The 26,348-nt window shown below is 48.3% G+C and overlaps 1 protein-coding gene across 4 annotated transcripts in view; it reads right to left on the minus strand.

The window, feature by feature from the left end:
• PGAM5 (PGAM family member 5, mitochondrial serine/threonine protein phosphatase) overlaps window positions 1-20,710 on the minus strand; it is a 164,158-nt gene extending 143,448 nt beyond the window's left edge. For 3 of the 4 annotated variants that reach the window (XM_069620014.1, XM_069620013.1, XM_069620012.1), the window contains exon 1: window positions 20,411-20,687. In XM_069620014.1, the coding sequence (XP_069476115.1) occupies window positions 20,411-20,592 (182 nt within the window). In that variant the 5' untranslated portion in view covers window positions 20,593-20,687. Of the gene's footprint in view, window positions 1-20,410 lie in introns of all 4 variants that reach the window. The other variant, XM_069620015.1, reaches the window with a different exon arrangement.
• Between the last annotated feature and the right edge of the window lie 5,638 nt (window positions 20,711-26,348).

Here is a 26,348-nt window from a genome sequence, read left to right on the forward strand (position 1 = left end):
TAAGTAGTTCTGTCTTATCGCTGTTAAGGCAAAGCCAGTTTTCAGCCATCCAGGTTTGGATGGTGGTGTAGATGGAGTTAAGGGTTTTTTGGTCGGCCTCGTAGTCAACTGTAAGAGGGATGAGGACTTGTATATCGTCCGCGTAGATGGTGTATGTGATGCCCATTGAATCGAGATATTTGAATAGTGACCTTGTGAATAGGTTGTACAATGTGGGGGATATGCAAGACCCTTGCGGGACACTGCACTTAATTAAATGGGGTTGGGCGCAGGCTAGGTCAGAGAAGACTTTAATTTATCTGTCGCTAAGGAAGGATGCGATCCAGGCGGTGGCATCTGCTGAAAAGGTCGAATGTCGCGGAAAGGTCCGGTAGAAGTAGAAGAGCTTCAAGGTATTTCTGCACTTGGAGGTATGCGGCTTTATCCAAAATCTTAAGAGGGAAGGGAACTGTCGTGATGGGCCTGCAGAGACAGCCAATAGAACTGGAGAAGAGCTAGTGGTGGCCTCGCTCGACGCACACAAGGCGTTCCGACATGCTGGACTGGGGCTATATGAGGGAGACACTGGTCACTACGGAATTGGCCCGAAATTCTTGAAATGGACGATGGCTAACTATCAGCACCCCACCACAACCCTGAGGATCAACAGCGCCAGATCCCCAAGAATCGAAATCACTAGAGGCACATGCCAAGGCTGCCCCTTGTTGCCTCTTATCTTCGCCCTGTCAATGGAGCCGTGCGCCTTCCGAATCCGGCAATCCGGGGCCTCAAATTCAAGGACGATACCTACAAATCGGCCCTATACGCTAACACTTACGCAGCCAAGCACATCCCCCACTGCGCTATGGCAGGAGCTAAGCAGCATCAAGTAAGCATCAGGGTTCTCAATCAACCTCACGAAATCCACAGCACTGGGCATCAACATTCCAAGAGCAACGCTGGACTCTATAGCGGCCTGCCTCCCAATTCCATGGGCCATATCCCACTTAAATTACCTAGGCGTCCGCCTACCGAAGCTAGCAGAACGCACCTACAAACTAAACCTCCAGCCCCTGCTGAAGGACCTACAGTCGGATATGGCCCGCTGGCAAGATCAGGAAATATCCTGGCTAGGAAGAATCGCAGCACTCAAGATAAACTTGGTCCCTAGACTGTTCTACCACTGCCAAGCTCTCCCGGTAGCAATACCCAAACAAGCCAAACTGAAACTGCAAGTAAATATGCTCAAATTTGTTTGGGAGGGGGAGAGGGGGTAAGAAGTCTCGAGTAACCAGGAAAGTCTTACTCAGAAGCCCCGGGTCCAGAGGTTTGGGAGTCCCTGAGGTCAAAAGGTACTGCCTAGCCGCCCAGCTCTCTGCGGCATTCATGTGGCAACCTGGCATCAACAAGCCCCACTGGCTAAGGCTGGAGGAGGACTGGAGCCTATACCCACTGGGATCCCTCTCACACATCACATGGCCAAAAATCCCCTAACGCCGGGCCCCTCTCGACCACCAGGAACACGGTAAGCAGCTGGAAACAGGCGGCAAGGAGGTGGAACTGCAGGAGCATGGTGGGTCCACTCTCTCCGATCTGGGAGAACCTGGACTTCACCCCAGGCCAAGGGCAGAACATTTTTTCTAAGCGGAAGGCGGGCGGTCTGCAGCTTGTAGCAGACTTCTACGAAGGAGACTCTCTACTTACCTTCGAGGATTGCAAGAGAAAATTCCAGGTACTGGAAACCGAGAGGTTTCATTACACCCAAATCCGTCATTGGTTGTCACATGACTCAATGAGGCTACATGGGCACAGAGAACTGACAGCACTGGAGCTCGCGCTAATGACAACCCCACCCAGGGGGAAGATTTCTGCCCTGTACAGGCTGCTGGACAGGGCAGACCCCGACTCTAAGGAGCCCTACATGACACAGTGGGAGAAAGACCTAGGCCGAGAACTAGATAGGACCAGAACCTACAAGACCTCTAAATGCGTAACGAATAAAGAGGGAGCCATTAAGGTCTGTTACAGGTGGTACATGACACCAGAAATCCTTCACAAATGCAACCCCGCTCTCCCGCCACACTGTTGGAGGGGCTGCACTGACACAGGAACGTTGTTCCACCTCCTCTGGGAATGCCCAAAGGCAGAGAAGTTCTGGAGGGAGGTCCTGGAGTAAATCCGACAGCTCACAGGCCCATCAATACTATGATTGTCCTACTGGGAGACACGGGAGAAGGACGGTTCCCGATGACCGGCAACCTGGCGGACCTCTGCACAAACCTACTGACCGCAGCCAAGATTTAAAAATCGCCAAGCTGTGGAAACTTCAGGAAGGCCCAGCAATCCCTGTGTGGTGAGTCAAATGCTGGGACATCGCCGCAGCAGAGAAAATCACTGCCATCCGCCTGGGCAACCAAAACAAGATTCACAGCACCTGGGGCCCATTCCTGCACTTTGTGGAAAGATTCCCGGGAGTGGCCAGACAATTCCAGCGCTCCGCTGGCTAACCAAACTGGACTAACATCCTAGCGGCCCCCTGGACTGGCGCACGTGGCTGCCTACCCTATCGCAACCACAGCACCCTTACCCTGCAACTTTGATCTGAGACTGACGCGACACCTCCCTCGGACCACCCCGGAACTCACCCCCCATTCCTTTCCCCCCCTTTCGTTTTGTCTTTTTGTTCTTTTTACCTCAGTTGAGGCAGGTTTTCTTTTTCTTGTTTACCATGTTTCACTCAAAAGCATGTCACAAACAATAATGAAGCCTCCGTTTATAAAATGCCAATAAAATGTTACATTGGAAAAAAAAAACTGAATTGTTTCCCATCTCTGCCCCCACCAAGGGTTCCTCGTCAGGCTTGAGGGTCATTGACAGACTGGACATGCAAGAGTTATGTGGGCTGTCCTAGTCAGGATATGTATTTGTTCTGGGAGCAAAAAAGGGTTTCCTCCAACCACGGGTGCACCTCGAAAAGGGGCCACAGTGTGTTCTATTGAATGGTGTTGTTCCATTTCCATGTTGTACTGTGGACTGGGCTATGTACTGCTATTCTGCTTGTTGCTGCTGCATTGGCGGGGCAGGTATCTGCGGGGGTAATTGCGTGTATGCCTGGTGTATCTCATGCTGTATGAAAGTCATAAGCATCTACCCTTGTGGGGGTCCCTGGGGTGGTCGGCCATAGTTATAACCTGTACACTGTGTTTCTACACAAGATCTAAAAGTATGGTAGTCCCACCTCTATCCCCCAAAGCATGATTTGTAATCCGAGGTACAGGGAGGGATACATTATAGTTCAAAAGCAAGGGTGGATGCCTTGGAGGTCGAGAGGCGATGTCGGAATGAGCGAGATGTGTGTATGGGTTAATGTGACCTCTAGACCCCCCCTGTGCCAGTCTTTTGAGCATGCAAGGTGCACTGTATAGTGATAAAGGTAGCACTATTTTCAAATGTAACTAATTGCTCCTTTGGCTACCCGGAGACGTTGAGCCAAGCAGATGCAAGACAGACAGACTGGGATGGGACCAATGGACTGGCATCCCTATGGCTCAGACCACCCATGTATAGGGTCGCACCAACCAGCCGCGCAGGTTTTTACTCTATATAATGAGGTCATCAGTGATGCTGTGCCCCTTTTTAAGCTTCTGCTTGTATCCTTTTCCGGCAAAACGTTCTCGGCAGCAGAATTGTTTGCTGGTGCACCTACATTTTGTAGAAATAAAACATGTTATCCTTGCAAGAGTTTCTTGGGCCTTTTTCCCTAGTGGGTTGTATTTTTTCTGGTGCAAGCGTTTAGGGACGTGCCTTCAACAAGCGTACCGATTCTGAGCTTGTTCCAACCCCAACAAGCAAGCTGGACTTTAGCCAATGTATAAGCATGTCTTTGATCTTCAAGTTCAAAAGAAAAATCACAAACTGAGGTGGGCGATTAAGAGTTCGAAGAGCAGTAAAGATGTTTGCATCAGTCAAAAAATGTAAACTGAAGAACTGGCTCAGGGGGCGCAAAGCCCAGATGGCTCAATTAGATGCTGAAACCATGCTTGTTTTGATTTCCTATTGCTGCCCTGAAGATGTATGGAGGCTTAATAAAAGTTCTGACACTCGGCAGCTGGCTTTAATTAGTAACCCAGTCTCAGCAGAAACAGGTTGATAATTTTACCTGGTCTCAGCAGAAACAGGTTGATAATTTTACTAATATATTTTTGAAATGCCAGACAGTGGAATCAACTACACCTCCAACAAAGGCCACTACTTGGCCGCTTGACTTCGATAAAAAGGAAATTGTGCGGCTAATTGATTGGAGTAGTGGCTCTATGGTCCCTGGGCCCAAGGGCCCGTCAAGTGTGATTTTGAAATCTCACCCAGAACTGTAGGCGGAGGTTCTAAGCAATAACTTTACTCATGTAATTTCGCTGTACCTGGAAAAAGTCGATAGTGGTCCCAATTCATTAATAAAAGGTGATAGGTCAAGGTCAAGTCCTAGTAATTATACACATCTTATTGGACACTCTAGGTAAAATCTTCACCTCACGCATATTGCAGGAAATGAACCAATGGGTTTGAGATAGTGCCACTTATGATCAATTAACAGACAGGGTTTATAAAAAGGCGTGGGTACTGCCGTAAATTGATTGCTAATAAATGTAAGTAAATGGAACGCCATAGAGGAGGGGAACGTGACCTACATAGCATTTATAGACTTCGAACTTGCTTTCAATAGCACAGATCGCAGTTGCCTATGGAGCAAACTCCATGCTTGGAAATGCCCTGTTTTCTTAGTTTATATTATAGAAGAACTACATACTTCATTGAGAGTTCGGTTTAATCAGCAGGAGCAGTTTGTCAGCAGGAGGATTTATCAGCAATAATTCTGACGTGTAGAGGTTTGAAGCAGGGGTGTATTTTAGCCCTTGCTTTATTTAACCTCTACATCTCGGATCTAAAGCTTGCTCTCGATTAAATTCAAAGTTTCCCTCCTTGTATTAATGGACACCCCATCTCAAGGTTGCTCTATGCAGATGATTTGGTCCTTTTAGACCAAACTCCTATAGGGGTTCAACGTCCACTAGTGACCCTCCAGAGATATAACAAATGAGAAATTGATGAAAATAAACATTCCCAAATCTAATATTGTGACTGTCTACAGATCGACTGAAGAAGGGGTAGAACTATAAGTGGAGAATTTACGAGTCATGGGAAGGGGTCGAAATTGGGATTTCTTCGCCAGGAGGTAAAGCAGCTCCTGGGTATCGGGCATAAGCAACTATGCAGGAGCTACCAGTCGGGAGCTAGTATGTAGCGCACAGCAAATCTAACTTTGCACAAGATGCAAATTCTTTGTCCATTTTAGATTATCCAATATTCTCTGAATGTCCCTTGGGAGTCAATTATTCTCCCTGATATATATTCCCAAACATACACAGTTAATATCACACAGCTAGCTTTGTATGGCATCACTTGCCACAAGAGTCAAAAGTATCTAACCAGGCTCCCCTTGGCTAGAACCAGGAGCTAAATAGCTACCGGATCTGGCAATTTCGAAGCCTGGGTCTACAATGTCGAGACTTAGCGGGGATTTAATGCCCAGGATTTATTTAATGTGGCAGCTTTAAGGTTGAAAGCTGAGGTATTGGCTGCTCTGGGATTGATAATTCAGTCAAAGTTTGGACGCTTTTCTATTTTACCAGTTTTACAAAAAGAAAGTCGTCCCAACCTTAATTTACGGTTACGAAGTTGCTCTCACCACCCCAAAATCTGTATGGAATTTACTTTAAGGCATTTTATAGAAAAAAAGACTTGGCCCTCCCACAAAGTGTCCCAATTCAGATTATCCGTATGGAGCTAGGTTTGTTTTCTTTGCATGCAATTATTAGCTGGAAGGTCCTGATTTTATATAGAAAATGTCTGATGGCTGACTAACTCACTCTTCTCTGTCCGAAATTATTCAAGGGGCGAGATGGATTCTGTAGTGGCAGCTTGGGTGAAGGATTGCCAGAACATAACAGTGCAGCTGTTGAAATTGAGCTCTTAAAATCGAATCCTCTCAAAGCAAAAAATTAAAGTGTGGGAAACTGATTGGATTGAAACATAAAAAGGGCAAGATAAGATACAAAATATTCCATTATTTGACGGGGGTGAGGAGGACGGGGGGGGGGGGGAGGGGGAATAGGCCAAGGTCCTGAGCCAGTTGTCAAATTACCTTAAGAAATGTCCAAAAGCCTCCTACAGGTCCTACCTCTTAAGGTACCATTTTAATATACTACAGATACGAGAAATAATGGGCATAAGAGCAGAGCTGGAGGATAAATGGCGCTGCTGTAGACATTTTGGTATTGTTTCACAGCTGGAAACCTTGTATCACATAATTGAATGTCCTGCTTTAGCAGAGGTGAGGACTAATCAGGTGTATTTTTACAGCAGCATACCTCCTGCACCAACGAAGAAAAATGCTTAATGTTGTGCAGCAGTCACTTTAGAAGTACAACTCTGGCTGTAGTGGGGTTCTTAAGGTTACTCTTTTCGTGAGTAAGATTTTTTCATTGTTTTTTCACTTCACTTTTTATTGATTTCATTTTCTATGAGCAATTTTTAGAGTCTAACCTAATGTTATCCTTCGTTGATAATGATGTGAATTGTATTATGGATTTAGTGAAAGGTTTGGGTTCCAAGCCAAACACTAATAAAAAAAAAAATAAAAAGGTCAGTTCCCAAAAGAGTGACTGCAAAATATCAAAAAGAAAACAAATGGGGAGCAAGCTTATGTTATTTGGCATTTATATAGCACCTTATGTATCATTAGTATGATCTCAAAGCGCTGGTTAAATTGAACGCCCTCTGGAACCGTAGTTCAAGTCAGTAGAGAGAAAGAGTCAAAGTGCGTGGGTGCACCGGATACGTGTGCAGCCGGTGTGGCAGTTGCACGATAGCTGCTTCTTAGCGGTAGGTGTGGTGGTTGGGAGGTCAGGTATATGTATTCATTCTGGAGGGATGTTATCCCAGATTGAGGTCAGGGTGGTTTTGGTTCCGTGACGGGGTCTTAAACCTGATTGAGTGGGGTCTAGGAGATTGTTGGCTTCGACAAAGGCATTTAGTTGGGAGTAAGCGGTTTGATCGATGAGTTTAGCAAGGAACCTGGTGTTTGAGATGGGGCGGTAGTTTTTGGGGTCGAGGCAGAGTTTTTTTTTGTTTTTTTCATTTTATAAAACATTTTTTAGGAGGGGCTTGACATGAGCAGTTTTGAACTTGTCTGGAAAAATTCCCGAGGAGAGGGAGTCGTTTAGGATGGTTCTTGCGTATTCTCCTGCATAGGTAGATGCAAATATTTCTTTGAGGGTTGAGGCTGGGCAGGGGTCTAGCGGGGAGTCGGATGGTTTCCAGGCAGAGAGAATTTTGAGAAATTGGTCCGTTGATATTGGTGTGAACGAGTTGAAAGTCGGGTGGGTTGCGGTGGGTTGGCAGGTAGGGTGGTGGATTGTGTGGTGGGTGCAAGATGGCCAGTTTCTTGATTAGGGAATATGTTCTTTCGAGAGCAGTGGTGTAGAAGTGGAGAGAGAGTGAGCCGCAGAGTGACTGAGAAGGGGTTGATTGGGTGGTGGTACATGATGGTTTGGTGAATTCAGAAATGATTTTGTGGAGTTCCTTGCTGGGGTTTTCACAGAGGATTTGAGAGTTGTAATGGGCTTTTTTTTGCTTTCCGGATTTCGGCTTTGTAGTGGCGATGGTGCCGGGCCAGGGTGGATCTGCTCAGGGTGGTTTTATCTTTCCTCCATTTGCGTTCAAGGGATTTATATGGTTGTTTCGCAGTCTTCAGTTCTGGTGTAAACCATCTTGGAAAAGGGCCAGGGGTGTGGCTAAATGGCCGCATAGGAGGACGTGTCCGTGAGGCGCTCCCGTGATCCGACATTGATCTTTACAGAAATTGAAGTTTCCAGCGGACATTGCACGCCGGCAACACAGCCATATGTGCATGAATATCTGAGGCACGTTCCGAGTGCTGGAGGGGCCTGATTAGGTGCCAGTGCGGGAAGCTTCGGCCGAAAAAGAGAGCGGGGTGCCCACAGCTTGGACGCGGGCAAGATGGCGGATCAGAACAAAGGGTCATAAATTGACCACAACGCCGTACCAGGAGCGCTCGCTGGAGCGGCGGGCTAATCCCCGGCACTTTAGCATGCCATGAATGATGCCTAGCCTGGAGGCTTGCTAGCAGACCCAGTTGGTGGACAGGCCAGCAGGGCTGAGACGCAGACTCCGTTGTCCTCAGCGGATGGAGCAAGGGTCCCCGTACCAAGCTGCTGCTGGCACCTCTGGGTGCGGGCGAGGTGAGCGGACCGGCTGGCGTTGTGTGCCTGGGGTCCTGCTGTCGAAACGAGATCCCCAGGAGAGGGGCGACCCCCGCGGTGCCCGGGCCTGAGAGGATAGGGCGCTGGCGCGCACTGAAACTCAGCAGCTGGTGGGAAGCACCGGAGTATTCCCTTGCGCGGCTGCAGCAGGCTCTGCAGTGAGCGGAGCGCACGGGGCCAGGACTGGCCTCCCCGGCCCGACACTTCTGGAAACGGGCCAGCAACTGCTCGAGGACCTGGAGAGGGGTCCCCCACGAGATTCTGCGAACGGCGGAAGCGCCCTGCAGGAGGCACTCGACCCTGTGCGGCACGCACCCGAACTCGGACATTGGGGTGTGTTAAGACCCCCAGCGGGACAAGACTTATTGGCAGGGCGGCCACAGGCACGGGCAGGAGAGAGGAAGCCTGAGAGCCTGGACCAGGTGGCGAACGTGGAGCACCCCGAGGCCGGCGAAGCAGCGAGCAAGGTACCGGGCAGCACCGGAGCGCACTGCTTGGACAGACATGCGAGACGTGGCCACTTGAGGCCAGAGCCCCAAATAAGTAGGCATGTAAATGAAGCAGATTTACGGGCCATCACGACACACCCCCAGTGTGGAGGATTTTGGGGCACTTGAAAGACTCACAAGAAGGCAGTACATGGGCCAGGTGGACCGCACTGGGAGAAAGGTCGGGGCAGGAGCCTGGGCCTTGTGAAGGAAGGTGCAAGTACAGGTGTGCGTGGGAGGACACAGTCCACTCTGGTAGTGAGATAAATTACCGGGATACCCAGGATATGGTCAGGCCTGCCCCTGACACTTTGGGGAACTTAGCACGCCTGAAAAGAGTACGCCTGAAAAGAGGACTGCACGATGTGGGTTTGGCCCGCTTGCCCCCGACGCACCAAGATGTCTAATAAACCCCTCAGACAAAGGGTCAAGCAGCCCACACTAGATGACTTTGCCAGGACGCCATCAAGCATAGAAGGGGCCAGGAAGACAGAAAAGACCTCTAACGAGGGCCCCGGCCCCATGGGCAACCAGGAGGTACTAGAGGCAATCGCAGACCTGAAGGTGGCCTTGGAGATCAAATTGGGCCTTGCAATAGACTAACTGAAAGCCGCACTTGAGCTCAAGGTATGAGCAGTGCAGGAGGACATGAAACTTCTCCGGCAAGATGTAAGGTCACTGGCTGAGTGCACGGGGGCCCTAGAAAAAGAGGTGGCCCCGAACACGGCGGCCTGCGCGGCTCATCACTCAGAACTTCCCGCCCTAGCGCAACGTGTGGGCAACCTGGAGAACAGGGCAGAGGAGGCGGAGGGCCGCGCCCGAAGAAACAACATTCGCATTGTTGGATTGCCGGAAGGTGCTGAAGGAACTAACCCCACTGAATTCATCGAATCCATGCTATTGCAGGAGATACCTGGGGGAGCCCTATCCCAGGGGTTCACCGTAGAGAGGGCGCATAGGGCCCTGATGAGGAAGCTGCTGCCGGGGAATCCCCCCAGGCCGGTGATCGCTAAGATTTTAAATTACCAGGAAAAAATCCTTGAGCACTTCGGAAGGGAGGCACGATACAGGGCTGCGCTCATAACGGCATACCTGGATTATACCTTGCAGGTACAGCGTAGCCGTATGAACTTTGGGTCGGTGAAAAGGAGATTGCAGGAAGCCTGCCACAAGTACATGCTGCTCTATCCAGCTAAACTGAAGATATTCCTCAAGGGAAGAAACTTGTTTTTTCACACTCCTGAGGACACCATGGGATGGCTGGACGCGCAGAGCTGCCCCCAGGAATCGGAGATCCAGGAAAATGATGGCGAAGGTAAGTAGCATGTGTTTGGAGCCTCCTGGGCGCTATAGCAAGTGACATTGGGACTTGAATATAGCATTGCATATAACTGGCGGGTGTACATGCCTGGAGCCACAGTTATAAATATGATCCGGGGGCGCGGAAATTTCTGATATCAATAGGGGAGCTACACAGAACCTGACCTCATAACCCCCACAGAGTAGCTTAGTTAGGTCACTGGTAGTCCGGTGACACCCTGCTGGGCTCTGGGCCTGGGATTCTAGGGCAGAGCCAAACGCGGGGGGGCCTGAGATCCAGGGATGGATGGAGCTGGGCATTTGTTGGGGCTGGGGCAGGGGGGCAGAGAGGGGAGGGCTGTGGGGGTGTGCAGTGGTTTGAAATTGGGGAATTGGGAGTTGGGAAGTGTGGGGCGCGTTGGATGGGAGGGAAGGGGTAACAAGCCAAAACGTGTATCTTCATAGGCGGGATAATAGGTGGAGGAGGAAGGTGGGACACTGCAGTTATGGCGTCGGGTGCCTTAGAGTGGTCGCCTGGAACGTCAGGGGCCTAAACAGCCATTTGAAACAAAACAGGGCGATGATGTATATGTAAAGGATGAGGATTGATATAGTGTTGTTACAGGAGACCCACCTCACTAGAGAGAAACTAGAGGTGGTCAAGAAGAAATGGAAGGGGTGCATGGGGGGAGCCACGTACTCAGCATACGCTAGAGGGGTTATCACTTGGGTGGCACCGCATGTACCATTTCAGCTGCTCCAGGCTGTGGCGGACCCGGACGGCAGACTGCTTGTTATTAAAGGGATGCTAGAAAACCGGGAAGTGTGCATTGTGAACCTGTACGCCCCTAACCAGGATACAGCGGCCTACTATAGGACGCTGTATAGCAAAATTGGTCCCCTGCTGGGTGGCGGGATCCTATGGGGCAGACTTCAACTGTGTACTTAACCCTAGGGTGGACAGATCGGATGGCAAAATAGATAAACCCACCCCGGCAGCTCGGGTGCTAGAGGCCCTCCTGAGAGACTTTGACTTAACTGACGTCTGGAGGCTGCTGCACCCTGTAGACAGGCAATACTCTCACTATACGGCACCGCATGACCTTCACACGAGGTTGGACTACGTGTTCACCTCCACGGGGCTGGCAGAAGAGATTGAAGGCGTGGAATACAAAGCCAGGGTGCTCTCAGACCACTCCCCCCTGGTCCTGGAGTGGCGACACCAGTCCCCAAGGGTGCGGATCCCCACCTGGAGACTCAGGGGCGAGGCCCTGCAGGACTCAGGATTCCGGGAGGACTTGAGAGGCGATCGCCGAATATTTTGAGATCAATACTGGCAGCGTTAACTCCATGGGAGGCGTTTAAGGTGGTCATGCGGGGGGCCGCTATATCGAAATCCAGGGGACTCTAGGGGGGCCTAGAGCAGGAGTTGAGGAGAATTGAAGAGCTGGAGGAGATGGCACGCAGAGGGGGCAACTCTAATGAGGACAGAGATAAGATGAGGCAGCTACAACAAGCTAGCAGGGAATGCTGGGACAGGCTATGCAATATAAGCTACAAGACATACGTGGAAAGACAGCATGGGGGAGGAGATAAGCCGGGCAGGCTGCTGGCCTGGCTATACAAGAGCGAGAGGCAGCGATCAGTGATCAGGGAAATGGAAGGGGATTCAGGGCAGACCCGCAATACCCAGGAGGAGGTGAACGTAGAGTTCCTGAAATATTACAAACACCTCTACGAGGACCCAGGTGGCCCGAGAGACCATGCAATCAAGGAGACGCTGGAGGACATAGACCTCTCCACCCTAGATGATACAGAACGCGCTGACCTAGACACTCCTATTACAATAGAAGAACTCGAGCTGGTAGTCCAGCATTTGCCCACCAGTAAAGCCCCTGGGACGGACGGGCTGCCTAGCAAATGCTATAAAGCTTAAAAACAGGAGCTGCTACCCCCGCTGCTGGCCATGCTGAATGAGTCATACGAGCAAGGCAGGCTACCAGAGTCCCTGCGGGAGGCGGTGATCATTCCGCTTCTGAAGCCGGGCAAGCCCAGCACGAACTGTGGGTCGTACAGACCCCTTTCAATGCTTAACCAGGACAGTAAAATCCTTACTTCTGTGCTAGCGAACAGGCTAAAGGCCGTTATTGGTAAACTGATACACACAGACCAAACGGGCTATGTCCCGGGCAGGAACATAACTGATAACCTCAGGAGGTTGCACCATATCATTGACCAAACAAAAGAAGACCATGGGGAAATAGCTATAGCCTCATTAGACGCGGTTAAGGCCTTCGACTCAGTTAGATGGCCCTGACTGACCGCAGCCTTAAGAGGGCTATGGGGATGGGCCCGGGGTACCGCAGGTGGGTGAAAATATTATAAAGCTCCCCGATTGCTAGAGTCAAAACAGGGGCTATCATTTCGGATAAATGGCAGCTAAGTAGGGGGACCAGACAGGGTTGCCCGTGGTCACCCATGTTATACATACTGGCGCTGGAGCCACTGGCCATCTGCCTGAGACAACAATACGAGGAGACAGGCATCCATACTGCGGGGGGCATGCATCTTGTTTCTTTATATGCCGATGATATATTGTTGTATCTGCGCTACCCGGAGCAGAACATGCAGTATATACTGGATGTGATGGAGCGATTTGCTGCCCTCTCCGGCATAGCGGTGAACCCCAAAAAAGTCCAGTGTGTTCCCCCTGGGGAGGTACAGGCATGTCCAGCCCGAGGGCTTGCCAACGCTGCCAATACCCTGGTGCACTAAGTCGTTCCGATATCTCGGAATAGATATATATCATACAGCGGGAGAAGAACATGCTACCCCTGGCTATGGTGGGGAGGGCCGCTCTGCTCAAAATGGCAGTCTTGCCTAGATCGCTGCACTTTTTTGTTAACATCCCGCACGTAATCCCGAGGCGCTTTTTTGCCAGTCTCCACAACTTGTGCCGGGGCTTCATTTGGAACAACTCCAGGAACAGGGTGGCCCTCTGGAAATTGCAAAACTCGTGTGACTCGGCGGATAAACTTGCCGAACTTTGAACTGTATTACCTGGCAGGGTGGCTGTCTGATGACGAGACGGCAGAATCTAGACTGCTGTGCGCGGACCCGGACCCCTTTTTCCTCAGAGAAGTGGTGTGGCTGTCCATGGCGGGGGCTTCTGGTACTGGGCTGGGAGTTGTGGCATAGAGCGTGGCAGATGTCGGGACACCCGGTTCCGTTCTCCACGCAGGTGCCGCTGGTGGCACGGTGCATAGAAGACCCCCAGCTGATGCAGGAGGTCCGCAAGTACTGGGAACCGGTGGGCTTGTCCACCCTGGGAGACATATGGCAAGAGGGGGAGGCGGTGGAGTTCCTGAGACTGACAGAGGATGTGGGGTTGCATGAGGGACAGTATTTAACCTACATTAGAATGTTGAAAAGGGTGCGAACAAGGTGGCCACCGGAGGTGCTCACAGCGCAGCCGGATGCCACTATGGAGATGATATATGATGTCTCGGAGGGCGGGCATGAGGTTTCTCGTATATATATGAGCTGCTGGGGACCAAGATGGGGAAGGAATCGACTCAACTGAGACAAATGTGGGAAGAAGAGGTGGGGGAGCCCATGTAGGATGGACTCTGGGAAAGGCCCAGAGATATCATAAAAAAGTGTCTCGGAACGCTAGGCTCCAACAAATTCAACTGTGTTACGCATAAAGCATACCTCACCCCCAGTAAGATCGCCAGGGTTGGTGGTCAGGTGGCTCAGAAATGCCCTAGGTGCGGGGAAGTGGAGGCCGGGCTGCTACACATGTTCTGGGCCTGCCTGGAGGTGGGAAGGTTTTGGTCAGAATTAAAGACACGCCTGGCAGGATGCGGCATCGCTATGGAGGTGGAGTCGGCCTGGGCATGCATGTTGGGGAGGGGGGGCTGGGAGGGTTTGTCTAGGCCACGTAACTCAAAGCACATAAGCAAAATGACAGACCTAGCAAATATCCTGGCCAAACTAAGGATAGCAATGGGCTGGTAAGTGGCCCAGAGCCCAAGGATTGAGCTGCGGTGGGCTGATCTCCTGAAATGGGCAGAAGCAGAAACAACAGTCTGGTTTGAAATGGTATGTAGAGGAGGAGGTAGGACCCCTAATCGAATGGAGACAGCTAGTAGCCACCATGAAAGGCCCACCTCAGTCCGATTACAGTGATGTTGATACAGATAATGAGACGGCAAACGCGCCCGAAGAATCACAGGCTGGTGACCGGGACAAATTGGCTCAAGTTGTGGGGATGGGAGGGAGCGGGATTAAGAACTCAGCTTGTAACATTATGATGTTGAACTGTATGCGGATGTCCCAAGTTTAGTATGTTTGGTGTGTTATAAAATAATAAAAATGTTTTTTTTTTTAAATCTTGGAAAAGGGCCATGGCAAGCGGATGATTGGCAAGTGGGCGTGAACAGGATTAATGAGGTATTGAGCCATGAGTCAAAGGCGTTGATGGTTAAGAGTTCATTGCGTGGGGAGGTAGGGGGAGGAGACTGAAGGAGCGCGTTGGAAGGATTTTTAGTTTCTTTAAGTATTCGCATAGATTTGGAGGTTCTGGTTCGGGGAGGGTGAGCGAATGTTTAAAGGGACAATTAAGTGATCGGACCATATGATGGGGGTGGAAGGGGGCTTAGATTTATCTGGTCATGGGAGCTGAAGATGGCATCAAGGGTGTGTCCTTTACAGTGAGTTGGGTACGGAGGTTAATCGCATCTAGGCAGTCGACCAGAGAGTGGGTCATAGGGTTGGTGGGGATGTCAAGCCAGATATTGAAGTCTCCTAGAAGAGTGAGAGTGGGATGGTTTAATTGGATTGTGGCTATCGAATCGCAGAGGTTGCTTGAGAATTGTCTGTCGTAGCCAGGAGGTCTGTAGATGATTAGGAAGCTGTGGGAGAACACTGTGGGGAGGGAGTTTGACGAGAAGTGATTTCGCAGGAAGAGATGGTTGGCTGGCTGTCGATGATTGAGGCAGAGAAGTGTGACTTGAAGGCGATTGCTACTCCTCCTCTAGGTCGGTTGAGTGGGATGAGGGAGTAGTCTGGAGGGGGGAAGGCTTCATTGGCGATCGGAGCAAAATCGTCAGAGAACCAGGTTTCTGTGACAAAGACTAGGTCTGGTTTGTCTGAGGTGAGGAGGTCAAAGATGCTGTGTGTTTCTTGCTACAGATTGGGTATTAAAAAGGATGAATCTTACTTCGGTACAGGAGGATGATGTGGAGGTTGGGAGGAGTGGGTGGGAGGGGAGGGGTGGTCGATGGGAAGAGTAGGCAGGCGGTCGAGGTGGCGGTTGTGGGGGGGTGGGGTTGGACGGGTGTGTGAGGTTGTTGGATTTGGGTCAAGGGACTCGATGGTGGGGCATAGGGGGTTACGTGGCAAGGAGTAATGAGAGATTGAGGGAGACCAGGTACGTTTTCTTTTCAGGGTTTTGTTGCAGTTGGGAGTGCGAGAGAGGGTGGAGGGGGTGGGGGGTCGGAAGGTGAAAGGGATGCGGCTACTGTTCTTACCAGAGCAAGACGTGCAGTTTTTAGAGAGGGGAAGGAGTGGGGTCGGAGGAGGATGTCTGGGGGAGTTGATGAGAGGGAGGGGCTGGTGGCGGGACTGGGAGGCTGGGTGGGCCGTTAGTTGGAGGGGCCGGGGGTGCGGGCATGATGATAGTGGGTGGGTGGAGGGGATGGGAGGAACATGGGTCTTAGGATGGTTGGCTCGCTCCTCTGGCTTGGTGTTTGGATAGGGGTTGGGGGTGTGGTGGGCGTGGTGGAGGGCGGGCTGGATTGGGATGGTTCTTCTGGCTTGAGGGCTGGACAGTGAGTGGGCTGAGAATGTAGTGGAGGGTGGGCTGGTTTGGGATGTGTTGGTTCTTCGGTTTTGAGAGTTGGATAGGGAGTGGGCTGAGGATGTGGTGGACGGCGGGATTATTTGTTGAAGGAGGGGAAGGGAAGTAGGGCGAAATGGAAGGGAGGCGGGCACGAGTGGGTCTCTTTCGGCAGACCATGGTGGACCGGGTGGACTCATGGCGTGGCCAAGTTTGAACATAGGATGCTTTTGTTCACACTTTCCAAGTTTATCTATACCACAGGATGTTATTATTCACACTTTCTTAGTTTACCTATACCACAGTTAGGGACACTTTCTAAATTCAATTGTACCACAGGAAGAGATTATTCACAGATTACAAATTCAACTATACCACAGGATGATATTATTCACACCCAAGTTCAACTATACAACTGGGTGAGAGTATTCACACTTTCTACGTTCAACTGTACCACAGGATATTATTCACACTTTCTAAGTTCAATTGTACCGCAGGAAGATATTTTTCACATTTTCAAAGATCAACTATACCACAGGATGATATTATTCACATTTTCTAAGTTAAACTATACCATGGTGTGAGATTATTCACAGATTCCAAGTTCAACTATACCACAGTGGAGTGAACAAAGTGAGAGAGAAGGGACGTCAATATAGAAGAAACGGGTGTCTTACAAAAGTTAACATTAACCAAGTGCATCACACTAAAGAAGATTACTGTACAAATATACAAAATTACATCATTAGGCGGTACAGGAATGGTTGGTCAGGTGGTACAGGAATGGTTGGGTCAGGTGGCGAGGATGGGCAGAGAGCTGGAGGAGCTCCCCATTTGGCAATTTCAGTTTAGCTGGACACATAACGAGTCTCTTGCACTCGCCCACCCACCCACATGCCAGATCTCTTGGGTTGCTTAATGGAGCCTAACCAATTACTAATCATGGCCATATGAACAAACGCATTCTTAACTGCTGAGAATTTCTCATACTCCGACTGTTGATCCCCGAGGGGGTTCCCACCACAAGCGCGTTGCTATATAAATGACAATCAGGCAAGCACAAGACCACCGATAGCTTTGTAGACCAGAAGGAACTTGAAATGGCAGAGGTTATGCAGGTTATGTTATCTTACATTTGTATAGAGCCGCCTGCCATAGTTTATGACCTGCACGCGATTTCCTGTCAGAGAGACACAGTAGGAGTAGTTGGGAGGAGGGCAAGAGATAGATAAGATGCAAAGGAAAGCACGAGAAGGAAAAAAGGTGGCAGAGCTATGTGTACAATTGGGCTGAATTTATCGTGGGACTCACTGTATTGTATGGGGCTCAGCGCCAAGAGGAGAGCTAGCAGTAGAGCTGTTTGCTGCGCTAGCAGGGTATGTCTGGAATTTACTAGCTGCATGGAAAGCCTGAGCATATTGAAGCCATGCCCAAGACAACACAGGCAGCAAAGCTCTTCTGCTTACTTCCTTAGGCGCCCCAACAACATTTAACCAAGTTTGCAAAAATTCCCTGAAAAGTAAGCAAAAAAAATAAAACCTCACCTTTTTTGGTTTCCTCATTTATTTCATGTTTACCAACTTGCTTGAGGACACAAAGCCCATCTATACACAATGTCATGGTGAGCTAAGCATGGAGAAAGCATGCCCAAGAAAACACAGCGTGCAAAGCCCCTCTACTTACTCCTGTAAACGCCGAACAGACCAGGTTCTACAGATGGGAAAGCTGGAAGGAACATGGGCACATTTAACTGAGGGTGGGATTTTGACTAAGGCTTCCTTGGGAGCTGATGACCGGTCCGCCATTCCTGGGGGTTCTAGAGTCCTGCTAGTCTCTTTACATCTGAGCGCTCATGGGAGTTAATTTACATAATTCAGCATTTGAATAGCCTTTTCATCCGGCACTGCAGTTACTGTGTAATATTCATGGAGGGCATTATGGCGACATTAGGTCCAAATGGGGGCGTCTGTTCTAGTTCACAGATTAGATTTCCAGTCCTACCCTTTGTGTGTGTTTAGGGGGTTGCTACCGGCAGTCTTAAAGCTGCTTCAAAAGGCGCTTGAAAATGAAGACATTTAAAACAAACCATTATAAAGAAACCTCAACATAATATAACATGGCCTTAACAGCTAACATAGGAAACTGACATCATATCATATTCTCCCCTTCCCAAATGGAGTGAACGAGTACATAGGGTATAATTCGGGTAGAATCTAGTTAACGTGCATTTAGCTCTGGAGAAAATAAACAGTTACCAGCATAGCAAGAGATTACCAACATGTTTCAACAGCTTAAAACGGGACATGGCGTAGCATAACATGACACTGTGTAGCAAGCCAAAACGAATTCTGTGTAGCACTTCAGGGAAGGACATAGAAGGGAAGGCATAGATAATGACTTAGTGCAGGCACGTAGCAGAACATCACACACACCCCCTCTGATCCAGACTCACATTCTGCTGCTATTGAGGTTGATTTGTATGGTGCCCCAAACAACATTGTGTCGGTAAGTGAAAGTGGTCGGGCAATAGGTTCTAAACAGTGCAGGTAGCGAAGTTAAGGACGATTTTATATACGTGTTACCAGCACAAAGGTGAACATTAGACTATACTTAGAGTGGCGTGTAACAAATGGACACGTTTTCTGAATGTTGTGGTAGTGATGCATTGTTGCAGTCTGGGGTCAATATTAAAAGGAGGAACCAATGGTTGTTCTTTTAACTCTGACACAATCCTGTCTGCCAAAACCAAAAGGTCCCTGGTAACCAACGCACTGATGTGAGGCTCCCATTGCAATGACAGAACAGTCTTAGAAGAACTGGTTGCAAGGGGACCTCATAGGGAGTTTCGCAGGGTAACCACATTGAGGACTTCCTGGACTGGACCCGACATACATGGCTGTTAAAGCCCTGAATGATTACTACGCATAACTTCCCGTCATGAATGAGTCACTGCCCACAAAGCTGACCATACAATGACATCAAGTGCTTGTGGTTGTATAAATGGTGTAATCTCAGTAGCCACCCTATCAAAACCAAACATGTTTTATATTTAGCCATTCATCATTCATCTGCCACCAGGCTGCTGGGGTGCCCAATTATGATATTTATAACTAGGGTGCATATTAGCTACAAAGCCACCGCTGTGGGAAATGTGGGACCATCAGTGCATGTGGCCTTTGAACTTGCCCAGTCCACTGCAGAACAGCGGCTACGGAGACAAGGAGAGGAAAATGTCTCTGCACGGTACAAGCATGCAGCTGCTAAGGATATTTTCTCTGCAAGGTACAAGTGTGCATTATGTTTTTTGTCATGCAGCGGTTAAGGATATTAGGAGAGGAGAATGTCTTTGCAAGGTACAAGCATGCAGCGGTTAAGGATATTGTCTCTGCAAGGTACAAGTGTGCATTATGTTTTTTGTCATGCAGCGGTTAAGGATATTAGGAGAGGAGAATGTCTCTGCAAGGTAAAAGCATGCAGCTGCTAAGGATATTGTCTCTGCAAGGTACAAGTGTGCATTATGTTTTTTGCCCCATGGAACATTATTTAAGAGGGCTGGGATTAGCAGACCTCACTTCAGAAACAGAATGACACTTTCAGAAATAGAATTACCCACATCCTTGCAATATTTATTAAAGAACTCTGGCTTCCTGTCCTAATTTCTAATCTGCAAAACCTCTTACTAGCACGACTCAGAGAGCACTCAAACCCATACTTGCCAACCCTACAGATTTAGGCAGTAGGCTACTGCTTTTTAAGCAGTCCTACCGCCTACAAATTTGGGTGAGATCCTACTGCTTTGTACAGTGGCAGGTAATTGATGCGACTATGAGGCAGGCTGTAGGACAAAGCATGCAACACATTAATTAGTATGGCTGTACAGTGGACTGGTAGGTGATTACTTTGATTGGGCTAAGGCCAATCCACGGACCTGACATCTACATGACTCTGTCCTGCACTCTTGCCGGGTCAACCCTTAGGTGAATCACCAGTGTAGGCAAGTGGCAGAGTGTAACACCATCACACAGCATCTGCCTATCAGACTGAAGGGGGGGGGGGCGTATCAGTCTCCATGTCATTCAGTGTTCACCTTGCACTGCAGGAATACATATGTATTGCCCAAACTGCTGCTACAGAGCAGTGGCAAACGTTCCCTACCAGCTCTTTGTGATTACCTTCTGTGTGATTGAATTCGGTGTTAACTTACCATTCAGAATTAAACAGTTGTACATCTTTCCATGTTGTGCTGTTTTATGGGTTGTGTATTTTATAATGTTCCAGTGGTGATAACAATGTATGTTTTGTATTTTCCTGCGATTACATTTTCATGGAAATTATTATTTCTGAAACTTGAAAAATCCTAAATTTTTTTATCACAGAACGTTGGCAAGCATGCAGACCCACATTAGGGACCACCAGCCCACCCCCCTCTTGCCCACCCCTCCCGCTTCCTGCCGGCATCTCACCTGTCCCAGTTGTTGTCCCAGGCAGAGCCTCCTCTGCTGCGGGTCTCCGCTGCGCTGGCGGCCGGGGGCGCCGGCTCGGATTCTCCCACCCAGGGCTTCTTCACCACGGCCACGGCAGTGAGCAGGGCCGCGGAGCCCCCGGCCAGGCCGCAGGCAAGGCGCAGCGCACGGCGAAAGGACATGTTGAGGACTTGAGGGGAGATCAGACGGAGCGCGCACTAGGACAATCTACCACCGGACTGCAGCAACTGCGCACGGACGCAGAGAACCGGCCGGGGCCATAGAAACGGAAAACAGACTAACAAAAGAAGCACTCACCGCGAGGGCCATGGACACAAAGAGAGGACAGGCAGCCAAAGAAGCCAGAATACCCAAGGAAGACATTAAGCACACTGAAGTAAAATACATGATTTGGAGTTCAATATATTTTATTCTTACACAGTTTTTCAAAGGGTAACATAGTAGAACATAAAAAGGGGTCTATTATTAATTGCAGGCAAGACAATTCTTATGTGAACTGTAGCAGATCTGTGTAAGGACTTGGTATCACCATAGCATAACTTCCCTGTCCTTTTAAGCAGTCCTGCCGCCTACAGATTTGGGTGAAAGATCTTACTGCTTTTTACAGGGGCAGGTAATTTAGGTGACTCTAAGTCATGATGCTTGAGGCTAGGCCCAGGACAAAGCATGCAACACATTAGTCTGTCTGTGCGGTGGGCGGGTAAGTGATTGCTTTGAGTGGTAGGCTCAGACCAATCCAGTGACCTGACGCTGTTGCAAAGGCGGGTGAAATCACCCAATTTTGTTTTTGGCGGGTGAGACGCCCATTGGAATGAATGGGCATGCAGGAGGCTTGGCGGGTGAGTCAGCCCTTTACAAGGCGGTGACACCCGCCAAAAGCATGTGAGTTGAGAGCTATGTACGTGACTCTGCCCTGCACTGGCCGGAACAGGCCTTAGGTGAACCACCAGAGAAGGCAAGTGGCAGAGCATAGCACCATCACACGGCATCTGCATATCAGACTGAGGCGGGTATCAGTCTCCATGTTGTTCAGTTATTCATCTTGTACTGCAGGAGCTGCTACAGAGCAGTGGAAAACTATTATAAAGTAGCTTCTGTAGACTTTTTAGGCTTATTCAGTAAGTTCTTTATTGTAAGTTACATAAGCTGTTAACTAGGGGAGACCACAGGGTCCCATTACCCAGCCTCAAATGACCAGGCTGGAACCCAGAGGCTGGATTCATAGCCAAACATTCCGCAGGCTCACACAGCGTTCCAAGCTAGGACACAGCAGCATTCCTGCAGTCATGCACTGGCAACAAGTAACATTATAACACATCTCCTCCCTTTCCAATGATGACCCAAACAAGAGAGGTCAAACACAACAAGACGTGTCATAATGCCAGGCATCTTTTGGAGAGATGCAACTCAAAAGAAATAACTGGGACGTTGTCCCTAAACATACTTCAGACTACGAATATCCTACTGAGGAAACCTCCTGCTTCACTTCAACCTCTATACAACTATTAATGCATCACTCCGCTACACATACTTCAGACTTCGGCTTTCACACTATCCACAACTTGGGATGCTTCACTACCATGGGACAACCTCAGACTTCAAACTTTACTGCTAGGGGACGTTATCCCTACCCATGCTTCAGACTTCATACTTTACTGAAATGGGAAGTAATCCCTACAACATCTTCATCTTCACAACTTTAATAATTTTGGGACAAAATCCCTGCACTTGCTTCAGACTTCAAAATTTAATAATATGGGACGAAATCCCTGCACTTGCTTCAGACTTCAAACTTTAATAATATGGGACGACATCCCTACACTTGCTTCAGACTTCAAACTTTACTGCTAGGGAACGTAATCCCTATACTGGCTTCCGACTTCATACTTACTAAAATGGGAAGTAATCCCTACAACATCTTCACCTTCACAAATTTACTAATATGGGACAAAATCCCTGCACTTGCTTCAGACTTCCAACTTTAATAATATGGGACGACATCCCTACACTTGCTTCAGACTTCAAACTTTACTGGTAGGGGACGTAATTTCGACCCATGCTTCCGACTTCCTACTTTGATAATATGGGAGGAAACCCCTACACATACTTCAGACTTGACCTACACTGCTGGGGACGTAATCCCACAAACTTCAGACTTCATGCCCTACTCTTTGTGGCACTCACCCACACACACTCGGAGGCGCTACCTCCCGTTGTAGCACACAATCACTCGGAGGCGCTACCTCCCTAACTCAGGCACTCCACAATTATGAACACCTCAACAATGGCAATCCACTCAACTTTTAGGCAATAAATATAACAGTGGCCCTTTATATTCCTAAAAATCCATGTCACTGTTTGCAACATACCCTGTGTGGGATGTTTTTACCCATGCATCCGAGCCCTACCAAAAATAAACTGTGCATTACTGGCATTGAAAACATCATGATGGCCAGAGCTTCCCAGAAAATGCACAGGGAAATGCATGAAGAATAGGCTGCCACCCATTTTTGCCGATGTTATGGGCACAGAAGGGCACTGCCTAAAACCACCATTGGGCTACCCACACAGTAGCCTGAAACCATTGGGAATGGCAATGCTGATTGCCAAAAGCAACCTAGAACTGTGGGGAATTCATTTTCTTAAAACCCAAAAATGGTTGCATTACCAGTACTCACCACTATCAGAAAGCCGGTGTTTTAAAACCACCAGACTTTTGTGTAAAACTGAACACATGAAACAAAACCAGACCAAGGAAAGACTTGCTAAGAGGTGGATACAATGTAAAACTATAGTCTGGAATGACTTGAAGGAAGTAATTATTTAATGTGTATGTAAAAATCGTAATAGACTTAAACTGGGGGACAGAAAGTGACATTTAGCTGAAACCTGGCTTAATGAAACTGAATTCTGCCTGACATCTACCCCCACAGGAGTTAAAACCTGCTCAGCCACTCTTCCCCTTGCCAAAAGGAGTTGTCACCTCTCTGATTAGATTAGGGGTGGAGCAGCTACAGGGAGTTGAACAAAGGCCTGTCCTGGGCCCAGGCAGATGGTTTATTAGGGTGGTCGTGAATGGCTTCCTTTTGAACAAAGCCCTTCCTTGACTCAGGCTGATGGTTTATAGGGGAGGTCGTAAAGTGGCTTCCTCTTGGCAGAAACGGGTAGGGGCAGCCCCTCTGAGGACAGGCTGAGCTTAAAGAAAGTGGATAGACTGGTTTCTCCACCATGTGACCTGGGAAGACACACCCCTGTTGGCCAGAATATGATTTTAAGAAGGATGTATAACTCATGGTGCGGACTTGTCAAAATTATCTAAATGATACCATAATTCTTGTGATTTTTCTGCCCACATTTTAAGAGGTTTTAGGACCTGGTGGTATGATCTGGGGGGTTGCTAGCGGAAAATAGGGTTTCACTCCAAATGTCTGCATGTTAAAAATCTTCATCAATTAATGTCCACACTCCTTGCGCACATGTGTGTAAATTTGGGTAAATGTCCGATATTGCAAAACCAGTTAAAAAGTGCAAAATGTTGCCATTTCTGAATGCAAGCCCCCAGGAAGAGCAGAGTTTGAACAGAGTATACCTCATGTGATATGTGATGGGTGGATGTAATTTTAAACAACTGTGTATCTGTGCAATATGTATTTGAATCAAATATAGATTTGTGGGCAAACTGACCAGGGGAGGATCCTCTGACCCATAAAACCTACAGCATCACTCTGACTAACATTTCCTTCCCCCAATCATGGGAGAGGGGAGAATTGGGCCAATGACAAGTAGAGAGGGGCATGCTTAGCTAGGCCCAGGCACACACCCATTTTCAAAACACATAAAAAGAGACTGCTGGGACAGGTAGAGACATTCAAATCCAGTTCCTGTAACGCGCTCTGCCGGACCACACAACATCCAGAAGATACCAGATCCAACACTTAGACTTTAAACCTCCAAAGAACTTGATTCAGAACTCAAAGCAAGGGCCTGTGCAGATCAGCGCTGTGTCCAGAGAAAGCTGTGCAGAAAGATCCAGGAGCTGTGCACAGACGCTGTACCCAGAGATCCAGGAGCCGGGCCAGGAGCAGTGTCAGACCAGACCAGCAGAGCAGAGACCAGATGCTGTGCGCAGAGACCGTCCGGGGCGAAACCAGAACCAAAGCCATCTTGACTTGATCCGTGAGCCCTAGACCTTCCAAATACATTGTGAGTACAGCTAGGACGGTGTGAAACCAAATCTCTTAGTTTCCAGTGATATAATTCAATCTATTTAATCTAAGTAGAACTGCCTCCTAACTGTCACTTGTCAATTCTGCAGCCGCATAGCTGTCACCTGTCATTTTTAAAAGCTGTCACCTGTCAATTTGAGTTACTTTAAATTCGAAAAACGACCTTTACAAAATCGTTCATATCTTTGGAACCGTTTGGGCTAGAAACTTGGTTTAACTTTCCTCTGAAAGCTTAGAATTTTAGCTTTTCAACGAACCTAGAACCGACTTGCTAATCCAATCCTCATACTTTTGCCGTAATCGTGATTCACGCATTCGCGAATTTTGCCGCGATTCGCGATTTGGTTAAAAATCCAGCCACGTGTGAAAACAGCAGCTTCCTTGCTTTCCTTTGCCAAAAAATTGTTTAACCTGCTAGTTACTCCTAGACCATTGTTAAAGGGAGTCTGAGCTCATCCCAAGTATCTTTCACTCACCCTGAACCTCCTAAAGGGAATTAAAACCATTTTCAGCATATTCCTCACTTCATTGCCAGCACATATAAAAGCATTTTGGGCCTGTGTTTCAACTTCTATCCGTAGTCTAAGCTTGCTGGGGTGAACTGAATTACATTTGATTGCATGTCTGAGAACTGTGTGCTACTCTTCATTTCCTTACATTGCATAAGGGGGGGAGTGGATTGCCAGAGAAAAGTGATTACATTGTTTTGTTCAAATCATATTGAGTATTTTCTGTACTGCATTTTCATTCAACATTGCATCCATCTGAACTTATATAAAGCATTCTCTACCACCTTATTCTTCTGTTCCTATTCACAAGTGTGCTACCTCATCCTTATACTACTCCTGGGTAACCAAATCGGTTTACTAGTAGGACATTATTCACTGTTGATCACTGCTCATGTTTTAAGTGTGATATTAATTATTAATTCATTATAAAAGTGTGATATATATATATATACTGTTAATTTTTTTTCAAATAAACCTTTTAAACTTGCAAAACAGAACTACTTCTTGGCTCAGTGGGGTCAGGGGGATTCTAAGAGAGGGGTGTTATATAGGGGTAGTCATCCAAAACTCATGAACTGGACATAAAGATATATCAATAAGGGTTTCCATTCAGTATCCCAGACTAGGCATTGACTCAGCTGTAGTGTTGAATTGAATCTTCTTACAAAGTGGGGAGTCGAGCCGGACGTCTGGATTAGAGCTTTCACTTGTGCAGCTTAATACAGTGTGCTAACTGACGGGATACATACATCCGGTCGGATCACCACGCTGTTTTACGCTGTAAAGCACTCTTCAAAGGGACACTCTAAGGAAAAGGTCTGTTTTGCAAAAATAAAATACTAATTTCTGTAAATCAGGACAGAGATCAATCGCTTGAATGACGACCTTGGTAGACATGAAAATAGCGAGGGAGCACCTCTTACATAAGCTATTTGTGAGAGGTGAGTGGACTCACCAGGACCAAACGGTCTGGTTGCAGGCCATCGCGCAACAGGTCACTGAAACAGGGTCAGACATATGGAGAGATCAGGGTCTATTACATGTGGCCCTGAGTGAACTATATATGGCTCATAGAGCCAAAGATGAACACAATAAGATTGCCAGGAAAGCGGCATACCTGTACCTATATATGGGAGACATGCAGGATAAATGTACTGAAAGCCAAGATCTGGCAAATAGGCG

Source organism: Ambystoma mexicanum, chromosome 10 (assembly GCF_040938575.1).
Source record: "Ambystoma mexicanum isolate Mex_15411 chromosome 10, UKY_AmexF1_1, whole genome shotgun sequence".
NCBI lineage: Eukaryota > Metazoa > Chordata > Amphibia > Caudata > Ambystomatidae > Ambystoma > Ambystoma mexicanum.